At 42.4% G+C, this 14698-nt stretch overlaps 1 protein-coding gene across 1 annotated transcript in view; it reads right to left on the bottom strand.

Annotated features, from left to right (window-relative positions):
• Window positions 1-5477: 5477 nt before the first annotated feature.
• LAPTM4B (lysosomal protein transmembrane 4 beta) overlaps window positions 5478-14698 on the bottom strand; it is a 46892-nt gene continuing 37671 nt past the window's right edge. Inside the window, exons 6-7 of the mRNA XM_033155624.1 lie at window positions 10070-10165; window positions 5478-5808 (exon numbers count right to left, since the gene is read on the bottom strand). Coding sequence (XP_033011515.1) covers window positions 5734-5808; window positions 10070-10165 — 171 coding nt within the window. The 3' untranslated portion in view covers window positions 5478-5733. The remainder of the gene's footprint in view (window positions 5809-10069; window positions 10166-14698) is intronic.

Here is a 14698-nt window from a genome sequence, read left to right as displayed (position 1 = left end):
TCTGCCTTCAATGGCCATATAGGAATTATATGAAAGTGTTATTTTTGCTAGTTAAAAAAAGGCTACTGTAATGCACACACAAATTCATATACATAGAGCCCGTTGCATTTAATTGTGCCTTGATAACTTATACAAAACAAACAGCTGTTTCAGGTAAGTGTCAAGATAAAATGTGTGTTTGCTTGTACTTCCAAGTAGTTTTATATTTCTTGGCTGAGCAACAGTGCTGTCATCCCAGTGATCCAGGATCTTATCCATAAGACAGTACATGGATGCAAAAGGTCACAGGTCTGGCGTCTCCAAATCCAGCTGAATTAATAAAACGAAAAGCTGGCTGGTTTTGCAGAAGCATTTTGGTTGAAATCCAAGGATGTCCAGACAGATGTATCGGAGCCAAAATGCCCTTTGAATGGTGTCAGACGCTATTTTACAGCTTTTAAGATTATGAGTTAAGATGTTGGTAGTGCTTTAATTTTCATTGTTCCTAGCTGAGAAACTCACTTTAAAAACAAGGCAGGAGATTGAATTTTCTAGAAGCAATTGTGCAGTCCATTTGCATGATCTAGTAATATAAAAACCAGTCACTGGACACTTCATTCAGGATTATGCATTGTTAGACACAATTCCCAACTCTTTCCTGACACTTGTTGCTAAACTGATAACCTTGCTAGAATAATCTCAGAGGTCGCAGCCAAGATGCCAGTCTTGCTAAATCTTGGTAACCCACGACCAATTAACAACCTCATCAAAGATGAAATTATGAGCAACTGATATTTTGATTGGCACCAGATCTTTCCAGTTGTCACGCCACTATTTCAACAATTTTTGCATTCGTTTCTCAAAGTAGCTGTCCTTTTCCTAGAAAGTTCATCCAAGGAAGATAATATTTTTGTCAAAGTAGAGCCACTGTCTGTGCATTTGGGTCCAGCAGGAGTCTTCCCAAAGCACTATGTTCCTACTTATGGCATGAGCATAACTCCTCTCAGGCAATGGTGCTTTATTCACCCTCACTCTGCTCCTGAAAAAACACTCCTAGGGGCCAGGTGACCTTTGGAAACAGCATGGATGTGGCTGGGGCGACTGAGCTTTTGTGTACATGCACACTTCTTCAGATACACAGTGTAGAGTTCCATCTTGGCTGCCCCCCCACCCGCGCTGTGTGCCCCGCCCCCAGAACGTGCGTCAGCCCCACCCTAGCCTGCTTCCCACCCCCGGTGCTGGAGCATGAAGCTCCGCCACTGCGGCTACCTACCTGTAACTAGAACTCAGGCCAATGTATCACACATATATATTGGACAGTGACTCCACATATTTCGCCTTCACCTTCTCAAAGGAAGTGTGATCCAGTGAGACTTATCAATGATAATACAAGAGCTCTACAGCTGCTGATATTCTGATAAAACACACACACACACACCCAAGTGAAGCAATGCTGAAATGAAATGCTTGGAAAAAAGCAGTGCCAAAAACAACCTGCACTGAAGTAGGTATATGGACACTTGTATAACACAAGAGTGGAAAAGTACAGTGCAATTCTGGGTTATATAAGCAACAGAAGAATCAAGGGTTATAATAAAGCAGATGGGAAATGTCTGTTCACTTTGGAATGCTTAAATTTGAGTGCAAAGTAAAACATTTGCTATGTGGGATAGGGGATTATTGGTTTTATGTTTTATTTTGTATTCTCATTTTCTATTTTTATGTTGTGAAACGTCTTGTCATCTTCAGATGAAGGTCAGTATACAAATGCAATAAATAATAACCACAAACTGCACACAGCACAGCAGATTAATTATAGGAGTGAAGAATTTGCATTCCTTACCTTTGTTGGTCCTTTTAAAAACAAGCAGCAGCAGGGTCTTAGCTTTTATTGCTGTGTGTATCAAAGAATATGCAGAAATCTGTGCATCAGAACTGTGGGTCAGTGGCCTGATCCATGGCGAGTGTCCTTTTTAACTCACACAACAATGCAGACTATTGTGTCCTGCAAATTAATCTGGCACAGTCCCTAAACTTGTGTTAAGAAACCAACACTTGGATCATCAGCTGAGGCTCCTCTCTCTCTTCGCTGTTAGAGGCAAGGCAGGTGATGACAAAAAAGAACTTGGAAGTACCCTCAACTCTAACTTCCATGCTGAAGTATGAGCTGAGTTGGTTTTCCTCTTCTCTTTTGCAACAGATGGGAAGCGCCCAGAGTACAAAACAGCAGATGAGGCTACGATTTGCATGCAAATAATAAATACAAAATTAGAATCTGGTTTTTTTTTGGGGGGGTGTCTTGTTAGTTGTACAAAGAAAGGGCATACACAGACATGAGGAAATATCCCTTTTTATTAGAGACTGATTTGTTTACACAGAAGATTTGAATGAGAAATATGCACAAGCACTTATTTTCATATGTTCCTTAATATTAAAAAAAAATTAAATAGCTCAACCAAACAAATGCCTAGTATGGTTTCTGGTCCAGGTAAGCCAAAGCTAAAGAAAATACTACAATTTAACCTGTCTACAAAGTTTCCATGTTGCCTTGCAAAGCAAACAAAAACTCAATGCCTACCTACTTAACTCATTGAGAAGGTTACATATCAATGCACTGTTAAGTTTATAAACTTAATTGGATGATATTATTGCCCAGTTGGTAGGTGAGCATAAAGTCACCAATGGTTTGCATAGGGTGTATGGGCACTCGCAGTGGTGACCTGGCCACAGGATTTCCTTTCAGCCATCCGGGGCGAAAGAGAGATGTCACATAGCTTTCAGTGCCTTTACTTTATTCTCTACTTGATCACTTTGCCAATTTGCAGGGCCTTTCAGAGGCTGTGACCGGCCCCATTGCACCATGTGATGTCATGTGTGCGCTGTGTCATGCAGTGTGATGTCATGTGTGTGAGACACACATGATGTCACACACGCGTGCCAGGCACCCCAATGTGGGTTGGAACACCTGTTCAGCAACAAGCTATGAAGAATCTAGGCGATGCCTATGTATGTGCATTTGTGTGTGTGTGTGTGCGCGCACCCCCCCCCCCCCCCCAAGATAAGAACGCTAAAGAACTGCTCTTCTACTTCCTGGCCTATTTCCTTCCGCAACCCACTGGGTTCAATGACACAATCTGCTGTTGAGCTGACTGCACTCTGCACACAACCCAACAGTGTAGTGGCTCCAGTTGAACTACACATGACACTAGTGATGCTTGCTCAACACGACTGCTTTCTTTTTGGACAAAAAACAGCTGAAGGCCCTGACCTGGAATGCGTTCCTCAATAGGGACCCAGTGCAGGCTACCTGTTGGAAACTGCTCCCCACCCAGGTCACACACACCCACACACACCCTCATTATTTGCTTTCCAAAGGTGCTGTTTGGAACAAGCACTACAGAACTTTGGAGGGCAAAAAGTCACCAGGAGAGAAACAATTTTCAGCGAAAAAAGTGGCACAGTTCTGGACTGGGCTGGGAGCATGCTGAGTTGCACTCTTTGAGGCTTCTCTTAAAGGTAAGATTGGCCAGGATAAGCATGCTGGTTTAAAAAACGCAACTAGCATTATTTTGTAGTTTGGTTCCCAGTGACTTAGGATACAAGCCAGGAAGTCCCTGATGTGAGCTTTGACTCTGCTTTGAACAAACTAGCTGGCGATTAGGCAAGCCACTCTTAGCCTCAGCCCACATCTGCAGCATGAAGGTAATAATACTGGTCTACCTTACAGGGCTGTTGTAAGGTTAGGAGATAACAAGTGTGCAGTGCTTTGAACCTAAAGCACTTATAGAAATGCTAATAATTCACAGTAATACTTAACAGGGCACTAACAAATGAATCTCACTAGAATGTTTGTAAATGCAAACAAGAGGACCAAATATTCTCACACTTAAGCAGATAGCTAGAAATACATATATCTGATGGGCACAGAGTGTTGTGCCCAAAGATACAACTGGGAGAAATAATTTATCCCAACTGGTGTGTTCCTTAGCATATGGTCCCCAAAGTGCTATATTTACAAGCGGACTCCCATGGGAAAAGGTTCACATTTTGGATACTCAAAGAGGTATTAATTGTTTACCAGACCCAACGACTCAAAAGAATGTACGGCATAACCTTAAATCAAACTGCACACAATCCATACAAAGTTTAGAATTTTAAAATCACCACTGCTTTCAATGGGAGGTTTATGCACTTGCTTGTCTTCCACTGAAATGAAAGAAATTTCAAAGTGGTTTCTTCCCATTGTTTGCAATTGTCTGATGGGATTACATCAACAGGCAAAATAAATTATCATAAGAACAGAAGGAATCACTTGGCCAAAGGCTGAAACACAGAATTTCCATAATAAATCTAATCTGGATTAGAGACTATGCCCTTTTTTCCACTTGCACATTAATTTGCCATAGATGTGACTGGGTTCAACATCTTGATACAATGTGGTGCCCTGCAACTCTATCATGTATCCAACTCTGCTTCCTATGATTAATCTTAGGGTCACAGATTAAAGTAGTAGGAAATGCATTTGCCAATCCATGTCATGTGTCAGAAATGTGTGTTTTTCATCTCTCTCTTTTACACATACATACAGACCCCTATTTTAATGTGTATCTATATAGAGAGAGAGAGGTACTCCTTACAAGCATCCTGAGGGAACAGGCCTAGAGTGGGTGGGGCACTGGTGTTAACATTAGATTTCCGGTTACAGAAAATAGTTGCAGTATCAACAGAGATGTGGGTAGTATTTGCAATGCCTTGAAAAAGCCACATCTGTGCAACTTCAAGGTCCCCAGACCAGGCCACTTAGGGATCCAGATTTGGAGTTGACTTGAAAAGGGGGAGCTTTGGTCTGGAGAACCACATTAAGACAACTGGCAAGAGAAAGGGCAAATGGCCAGTGGTCTCACTTACAACTGAACTGGCCAATTCTAGGGCAGGGGGGTAGTAGGTCAAAGTGCTTGCAAGAGCCAAAATTTATGTAGTAAAAAGTTCAATCTAATCTTGATGCCCAGAGCTCCTACAATACACACATTCGCCCTCTGCATTAGCCCACATTTCTGAGCAATCAGCCAGTCAGAAAGCTCCTTTGCGCTTAGAGCACAATTCAAAGTGATCTTTTCCTTTTTATTAATAGCTGAGCTAGACCTTTATAAAAGGAATTGTGTTTTCAACCACAGCTCTGCTGTAGAATGATGAAAATTTGTTTCTTCAAACCTCAGCATAGCTATCCACTTTGTTAAATTTTGAGCTTTGAAGACACAAGCTTTCGCTACCACAGCTGAGAAGTCTGCTTAAAAAGGTCCCAAATAGTCCGGATGAAATAAATATAAGCTCAATTGTTCAGGGTATCTTCTGTTTTGTTTTATGATTGTGGATTAAAGGACAATGTCACAACCTGAGGCATGATTCGGAAATTAAGAAGACAACAGAAACAAAACTCCACACTCTACAGTTTATACCCCTATAGATTTTCTAGATTTGCAGGAGAAGATGTGAAAAACCCCCCAAACAAACATACATTGCAACGATTATCAATTTAGCTAATCAAAATGGTTCTCGAGCCAGTTCAATGCTGCTTTAGGCAAATAGGTTTTTCTTTTGAATAATCTACAGCAAAATAGCAATAAAGACAACCTGGGAGATGATACACCTGTCCTGAAAAATGAAAGAATCTATTGCTCAGGTGTCGTGAAAAGTAAAGCTATTTGTTCTTTAGGTACATTTCACGCACACACACTCGCTCGCACACACGGCTCCTCATGCAGACACATAAGGGGGTGGGGGGTCTTTGGCAGCGCCATTTGCAGGATCATCATAGGGCGGAAGCAGCACCTGGGGAGGAGCAAAAAGGAAAGGGTCAGTTTTGAAAATGTAAAAATCCACAAAGACTCATGCGAATCCATTACCAAGTTTTCTGCCTCTCAGCCTCAGAACGTTTCCGAGCACAATTCAAAGTGCTGGTGCTGACCTTTAAAGCCCTCAACGGCCTAGGTCCTGTATACCTGAAGGAGCGTCTCCACCTCCATTGTTCAGCCCAGACACTGAGGTTCAGCTCCGAGGGCCTTCTGGCCCTCACTGCGAGAATTGAGCTTACCGGGAACCAGGCAGAGGGCCTTCTCAGCAGTGGTGCCCGCCCTGTGGAACACCCTGCCACCAGATATCAAGGAAATAAACAACTATCTGACTTTTAGTAGACATCTGAAGGCAGCCCTGTTTAGGGAAGTTTTTAATGTTTGGTGTTTTATCATGTTTTTAATATTATAATATTATTTTATTATTATTATTATTATTATTATTATTATTATTATTATTATTATTATTATATCACCTACGTCACAGAGTTGTTGTGAGTTTGAAATGGGGAGGAGGAGAACCATGTATACCACCTTGAGCTCCTTGGAAGAAAAAAGGTGGTATATAAAAGTAATATAAATAAATACATTTGTATCCCATTTTTGTTCCTTCAAGGGGCTGAGGGGTTGGTACATGGTACTGCCCCAGTTTTTATTCCTAGCAACTCTATAATTTGGCTGGACAGTGAATTGGGTAAACAATCTTACACTACTCACACAAGGTTGTCAACTTCAGGCAGTTTCTAACCCTCCCACTCAGCAGTCCCGTAAAACACACCCAACTACGTTCAGCAGGTTGCTCCAAGCTTTCTGAGGGCTGTCGGGGGCAGGGAAATGGAAATATTGGTTGTGTAAGCTGCCATCTGTTGTCGGCTAGAACCCAGGCAGTACACAAATGGTCTGGAAATGGCACCCAGTATGGGCCAGAGTCTGCTGCTGAATCCTCACTCTTCATAGCTAGGGAGGCGAGGAGGCAAGGAAAAGAGCAAGATAATGAAAACAGAAGTATAAGGAAGAGGCGTCAGAGGCCAAGTGCAGTTGTGGATTTGAGCTGATGCACTGTAAACATTTCTGACATGGAACCGAAAGCTGATCTACAGCATCAGGCTGGAACATCCCCAAGTGTTAACTGTTTTTCCTTCTGCCACACCTTTGTTCATGGTGGCTGATGTGGAGCAATTCCAGAATCAGTGCTACTAAGGCTGGACTTGTGCTCAACACCTCTAAAGATTAGCAACTCCAAACTTCAAATTCAACAAGGAGAGAGCAGCACACATGCAACATGTTGCAGACATATTGGGTTTAAAGAAAACTGCACTTAAAAAAATAAATAAATCAGACATTTGCTTCTCAGTCCTCTTGTTGTTTTGTCTCAGGAGACATTCCTTCCACACCAGCACAGCTGTGAAGAGCTAGCAGCAGCAGCAAACCTTTGTTTCCTTCAGCCAAACATTGTAATGGAGCAAATAGTCAAGAGCTTAGGAGAAACATGAGAGGGCAGGTCATTAAGCTGACCACCTGCTTCACTTTAGGTTCCCTCCCCCCCAGCCCTATTGTGGTCCTGTATCTGCGGCTACACAAACATATTAAAAGACCACCCAGGGACAGCAACAGATTAGTGCAGATTGATGGGGCTGCTGCATCATGCACAGGGAGGTATGAGGCTCTGCCTGTCCAGTCAAATTAAATGCAAGTGGAATGGGAAACAAAAACAAGTATGGAAAAAGGCAAGCATGCCCCTTCCATTTGTCATTTTAATTATTTGACATGTTAGTGAGTTATTACAAAACAGCCTCTTAGTAGCTTACAAAAAAAGGTTAAAAGGCAAAAAGGCAAAACGTTAAAAATACATTTCAATGAAACCATTCCATTAACCATGAACCCATTTTAAAGTGCAGGTTTTGACCTATAAAGCCTTGCGTGGCTCAGGAAGAGAAGAAGAGTTTGGATTTGATATCCCACTTTATCACTACCCGAAGGAGTCTCAAAGCGGTTAACACTCTTCTTTCCCTTCCTTTCCCACAACAAACACTCTGTGAGGTGAGTGGGGCTGAGAGACTTCAGAGAAGTGTGACTAGCCCAAGGTCACCCAGCAGCTGCATGTGGAGGAGCGGAGATGCGAACCCGGTTCACCAGATTACGAGTCTACCGCTATTAACCACTACACCACACTGGCTCAGGACCCCAATGAGATCACCTCCCTCCATGTGAACCAATCTGGATCCTGCGTTCAGCATCCAAAGCCCTTCTTCATGTGCCCCTTCCAAGGGAGGTGTGGTGAATGGCGACATGAGAACCGGCCTTTTCAGTGGTGGCTCCTTGCTTAAGGAATGCTCTAGTGATGGCTGGCACCATCACTATCTACTTTTAGGCACCAAGCAAACATTTCTTTCTTTCTTTATCTAGGGCTCTGGCCCTTACTTTGGAGGGTTCTATGTATCTATGGCCTCTTTCAGTGGTCAGAATGCGTTAGACCTGTCTTTTAGATGTACAAATGTGTTTTTTTAGGTTTTTATTCTATTTCGGTTTTACACCAGCTTCAAACTTTGTACTATTTTGTACATAATACTTTGGGTTAGGTATTGCAAATAAAAATGATTAAAAAGTGCAAATAAAACCACCCCGGTGGAAAAATAATAAAAAACTTCAGAAGCAAGAGAACTGCTTGCCCCCAGAACTGCTTGTGATCATTGGCAATGGCAGGCACTAGCCCCCACAGTGGACCCGTGAACATACCACTACTCTGAGAAGGACTCCATACCTTGTATTATTCGTTCTACCACTTGGGGAGAACCATGTCCTGCATCTGCATTAACATTGTTGTTCTTAGAATACAAGCACGCTACTCTGGTTTTTACAAACCAGAACGTGGTTTGGAGATTCTGTCTGAAGCACACAGGCCATGTGCCGCTTTGTTTAAGCTTTCCTTAATGCATTATCATCTGTCAAGAAGTAGACTCCAGAGTGCCTCCCTCTTCGCCTGGGCAGGAAGCAACCTAAATGTTTATCTATGAGCATTTCCATTAGAAACCACCCTGGAGTGATTACAGATGGAAGCTGGACCGCCCTGAGATAATTTATAACCTCAAATTCACTGCGCTGCCAAAACATTCTTAAGCACACATTTGTACATTTTCCATGTGCACGGGTATTTGGCTCCCCAATTACAGAAGTCCTCTATGATTTTTAGGAAAATAAAAGGGCTCCCTCTTTAGGCAAACAGCATACGTTTAGCAGATACAGTTGCATAAAATATATACTGTGCTGCAGCGAGATCATCTGGCACTCATTAAGATAATATATCCAAGAAAATGGCTGATAGCTCCTCATCTGCAGCAGAGATTGTGAGGAAGAACCTTGGATTCTTCCAACACATTTTTGTGGACCATTAGAAAGCAGCTCTATTGCTGAAATGACATTAAAATGTTCCAGAATAGGATGCATCAGTGTTTGGGGTAGGGACTTGTCACTGTGACAAATTCTCTTCCCCCAGGCCTTCCTAGATTCCAGGGACAACAGAATGTTTAAGGAAGGAAGAGAACTTGGAGCAGGCAGAGAATCAAGAACTGTTTGAAAGCTGTCTTGTTTTCCACAAAACAACATGGATAGCACAGGCACAGGTCTGTGTCTGGTGGGTGTAAAAGAATGCAAACTAAGTGGAGTTATGCATCAGTTTTGTGCCTGCGCACTTTGTTCTCATGCTGCCCCCTCCCTTTTTATCACGCTGCAATTCAACACCTCCAGGGTTAATTTAACCATTGTTTCCTATTGTGCCTGAACCTGCTGAACTCTCACATGCCCCAGCAAATGGTGTTCCAAATCAAGCATATTGCCTCTGAGCCATGAGAGGAGGCTCCATTTAACCACAGTTGATGAATTACTCTAATCTCTTTTGCAAAAAGACTGATTTGGCTGACAGCCTTTCATTACTAAGCTGCAATTTGCATGAGAGGGAACCATGCTTGCCTATCCTGTTTGTGTGAATCAGCTCTGGAAAGCAGCAGTTTACAATGTGGCTAAGCAAGACATTACACCAATGCACTGGTGGGGCATTTGGTCTGGAGGATATTACAGTATCTGTACTAGGTGCTACCATCATCCAGAGTGCATCAGAAATGGGGGCTCCCCAAAAGTAACTGGAAACAGAAGTCAACAGCAATGGGCTAGACAAGAAAGCGGTTTCATACCTACATTGCACACCCAAAGGCCGTCCGAGCCCCATTTAATTTTGACATCCTTACCGCTGTGTCATTAGTAGTAATGTAGACCAGGACATCCGAGTTGTTTCTGTTGTTAATGTATCGATAACAGTTCCATACGCAGCTGATCAGGTAAGCCTGAGCGAGGGAGAAGAGGCAGAGAAAGAAGATGTGTTGAATTTGTAACAGATTTTCTTTACCACACATTCTTTATTGCAACATGCTACGTGATGATTAAGAAGTTGATCTTTTTTTGGTCGTCTGTCCAAGTAATAACATTAGCTGGTTGTAGCAAAAAACCAAAACAGGTGAGCATTTTGGTACCATAAAGCTGAGTTAACAACGGTGAGTCCAAATTGACTGCAGGCAACCAGGCAGAGAAGTTGTCAGCTGGAAGAGTCCTGGAGTTTCTATTAGTGGATATATATATTTTTACCTCTTGGTAGCCCATGGATGTCATGGAGCATGACTATTTTGATGCGCCCCTTCCCTAGGACCCCAATGCACTGTTGTTCAAGTCATTGACAGGCATGTTTGGCAAATGCATTGTGAAGGCAAGGCTTCCTCAACAGGAGAAAAAAGCTGTAGTAAGTCCTTTTTTGAAGATGTCAACAGGGAGGCTTCTAAAAATTTCTGTGGATTTATTCCACCTGTATAGACTTATTGCACAGCTGCTTTAAATGCTTTAAAAGACTTAACAGATGTTGGTATGGGTGTGATATCTGGAGAACTCCCAAGTGAAGTACGATGCCTCAGAGGGATTTTTGGCCTCTGAGAGATGAAGGAGAATCTCTATGAAGCAGTGCAACTCAAAACATGGACTCCTGAAATACTTCATTGCACCTCAGCTATCCTGACGTAAATAAAATGCTGCCGACAAGTATCTCATTAAAGCAAAAGTCATGTCTCTAAACATACCAGGGAGCGGGTGATGGGGGGAGGGACAACAAGCACAAGACTGGGGAGAACTCCATTATGACAGGATGGCTTGCTATCTACCGGTATATGGAAGATTTTACCTGGAAAGCAAATCCCTTTTAGCTATTCCTCCCCAAACAAGGTGAATAGCACAAAATCCTCTGGACTTATTTTGCCTACAATTTGGCAGGCTTCATCCACCCTAGAAAATTTGCCTGCAAATTTTACCCACTCCCATGAAAAGAAAAAGTTATAGATGTGGTTTTTTTATTATTTAATGCCAGAGGGTACTGGAAACCCAAAGCTTGCCATGGTTTATGCCCATAATGCTAAACCATAGTTTAGCATCGCATCTGAACTGGCTCCATATATATTATCTGAGTTTGCCACAAGGAGTACATTCAACAGGGAGGTATAAGATACACAGGCTTTCAAACAGATTCATAATTTAGATGTACGCTTCAGTGGGTATATATGCATGGCTGCTTCTAGTTTCCCATGAATAAATGAAAGTAATTCCAAGAGATCGCAGGTTCTGACTCCAAATAATAGTATTTCAAGCTGTTAAGTGGACAATGGTTCCTCCTCATGCTTTGCGCCTTCTTATGTTGAAAATGCTTCTATGTAGAAAAAGAGAAAAGACCCTGTGTCTAGATCTATATCTTTTTACTGCCATGCTGCTTGGTCTCTGGCTGTTTGTTTCTTTATACTGATTTTATTGTTTATGGCTCTTAACTCTGGAAGTTGCTCTAAGTACCGTCATAGGGATTGAAGTGCAGAGTATTAAATATTAAAATAAAATGAATGAAAAGTACATAATTGCTGCATGTGAAATAAGCATACATAGCAATTAATTGCAATTGGGTTCTTCTAAGGCTTCCTTCCCTTTAGCAACATCTGTCATTCTAAGCATGAGTGGTAAACATTTGGCATCAACCTCTGTGGTTTTTATCCCTGCTCATCCATGAATAAACTCACTTTGTGACCCTCAGGCAAATTGCTGACTCTCAGCTTTAATTTGTGGCATGCAAAAATAATTGGCTGCTTTTATATTTCACAGTGTTCAAGGGAGGCTGAGCGATCTAGATTGTAGAACACTTTGTACTTTATATGGCTGATATTCAGTTTTTAATAAAGCTTTTCTATAGTGCTTTCATAAGAACATAACCCCACAATGTTGTAAACAATCCATATGGGGGCGTTTGCCACATTTCTCCATCTCATCGATCATTCTGGTTGCCCTTCTCTGAACCTTTTTCAGCTCTACAGTATCCTTTTTTTCCTGCCAACCTAGCAGTTCAAAAGCACGTCAAAGTGCAAGCAGATAAATAGGTACCGCTCCGGCGGGAAGGTAAACGGCGTTTCCGTGTGCTGCTCTGGTTTTCCAGAAGCGGCTTAGTCATGCTGGCCACATGACCTGGAAGCTGTACGCCGGCTCCCTTGGCCAATAAAACGAGATGAGCGCTGCAACCCCAGAGTCGTCTGCGACTGGACCTAATGGTCAGGGGTCCCTTTACCTCTAACCAGAACTGTACACAGGATTCTAAGTGTGTTCTTACCATAGATCTGTATAACTGCAAGTGAAAATTCACTCCCTTATTTTTGGATAGGAAAGGTATGCACTGCAAAATAGGTCAGTGACTCAGCCTAATGGTTTTTCAGCAGAATAAAAGGCTTTTCGGGACAAATCATCAGGAAATTTGCTGGGACAAAATGAGTTTCCATTGCAAGGGCTCGGCATATGCCTGTGTGTGTCCAATACACTTGGCTAGCATACTGGTTTGTGGGCTTAGCTGCAAGCACTGGTAGGTGGAACAATAGTGACTCTGGCAGCAAACGTTTAAAAATGTTTGCAGAACAGTGAGAAGCCTAGGTTGCTGTGATTTTAACATAACAGTTGTAATTTTGTTCTAATACATTGGCTCAGGAGCAGCTTAAGCTTAGCATTCCTGCATTTTTTGGTTATGGCCTACATTTGGACTTCCTTGGGGAAAAGGTAAAGGGATATGGATCTGGACTCTCTGAACTCTGCATTTTCTGGTTTTGTAACATTTTAAAGCTCAATCTACTTTAGCCTTTGCCTTCGAGAGCTTGGCGTAAACAGAGCAATCCTATGTATGTCTTTGTCTACTCAAAAGTAAGCCTCACTTAGTTCAATGGGACTTACATAGAAGCAAGTGTGTATAGGATTAGAGCCAAAAACTAGGGTTGTGCAAGATTGGTTTGGACCCTGATTGGGTGCTTCAGAAAACAGATTGCCTCAGTCGGACTCCGTTCAAGCCTGCTTCATGTTTAACCCCCAACCCCATTCACCGCAGGGATTTCTGATTTCAAGCCAGCAAGATTATGTTGGAAGTTGGGAAACTCCAGTTGGTTAACAAACCATGGTTAGTGATCAAGCCAGGTTTATAAATCATGGTTTGATTCTGGCTTCGTTTAAACGAAATAGAAAGCCTTGCTAACAACAAGGCCAGTGGAAGTGATGATATTCCAGCTGAACTATTTAAAATTTTAAAAGAGGATGCTGTTAAGGTGCTGCACTCAATATGCCATCAAGTTTGGAAAACTCAGCAGTGGCCAGAGGATTGGAGAAGATCAGTCTACATCCCAATCCCAAAGAAGGGCAGTGCCAAAGAATGCTCCAACTACCGCACAATTGCACTCATTTCACACGCTAGCAAGGTTATGCTTAAAATTCTACAAGGCAGGCTTAAGCAGTATGTGGACCGAGAACTCCCAGAAGTGCAAGCTGGATTTCGAAGGGGCAGAGGAACCAGAGACCAAATTGCAAACATGCGCTGGATTATGGAGAAAGCCAGAGAGTTCCAGAAAAACATCTACTTCTGCTTCATTGATTATGCAAAAGCATTTGACTGTGTCGACCACAGCAAACTATGGCAAGTTCTTAAAGAAATGGGAGTGCCGGATCACCTCATTTGCCTCCTGAGAAATCTCTATGTGGGACAAGAAGCTACAGTTAGAACTGGATCTGGAACAACTGATTGGTTCAAAATTGGGAAAGGAGTACGACAAGGCTGTATATTGTCTCCCTGCTTATTTAACTTATATGCAGAATTCATCATGCGAAAGGCTGGACTGGATGAATCCCCAACCGGAATTAAGATTGCCGGAAAAAATATCAACAACCTCAGATATGCTGATGATACTACCTTGATGGCAGAAAGTGAGGAAGAATTAAAGAACCTTTTAATGAGGGTGAAAGAGGAGAGCGCAAAATGTGGTCTGAAGCTCAACATCAAAAAAACTAAGATCATGGCCACTGGTCCCATCACCTCCTGGCAAATAGAAGGGGAAGAAATGGAGGCAGTGAGAGATTTCACTTTCTTGGGTTCCATGATCACTGCAGATGGTGACAGCAGTCACGAAATTAGAAGACGCCTGCTTCTTGGGAGAAAAGCAATGACAAACCTAGACAGCATCTTAAAAAGCAAAGACATCACCTTGCCGACAAAGGTCCGTATAGTTAAAGCTATGGTTTTCCCAGTAGTAATGTACGGAAGTGAGAGCTGGACCATAAAGAAGGCTGATCGCCGTAGAATTGATGCTTTTGAATTATGGTGCTGGAGGAGACTCTTGAGAGTCCCATGGACTGCAAGAAGATCAAACTTATCCATCCTTAAAGAAATCAGCCCTGAGTGCTCACAGGAAGGACAGATCCTGAAGTTGAGGCTCCAGTACTTTGGCCACCTCATGAGAAGAGAAGAATCCCTAGAAAAGACCCTGATGCTGGGA

The sequence above is a fragment of the Lacerta agilis genome, chromosome 7, assembly GCF_009819535.1.
Source record: "Lacerta agilis isolate rLacAgi1 chromosome 7, rLacAgi1.pri, whole genome shotgun sequence".
Taxonomy (NCBI): Eukaryota; Metazoa; Chordata; class Lepidosauria; order Squamata; family Lacertidae; genus Lacerta; species Lacerta agilis.
The sequence above is the reverse complement of the archived record's forward strand: the minus strand, read 5'-3'. Positions and strand labels throughout refer to the sequence as shown.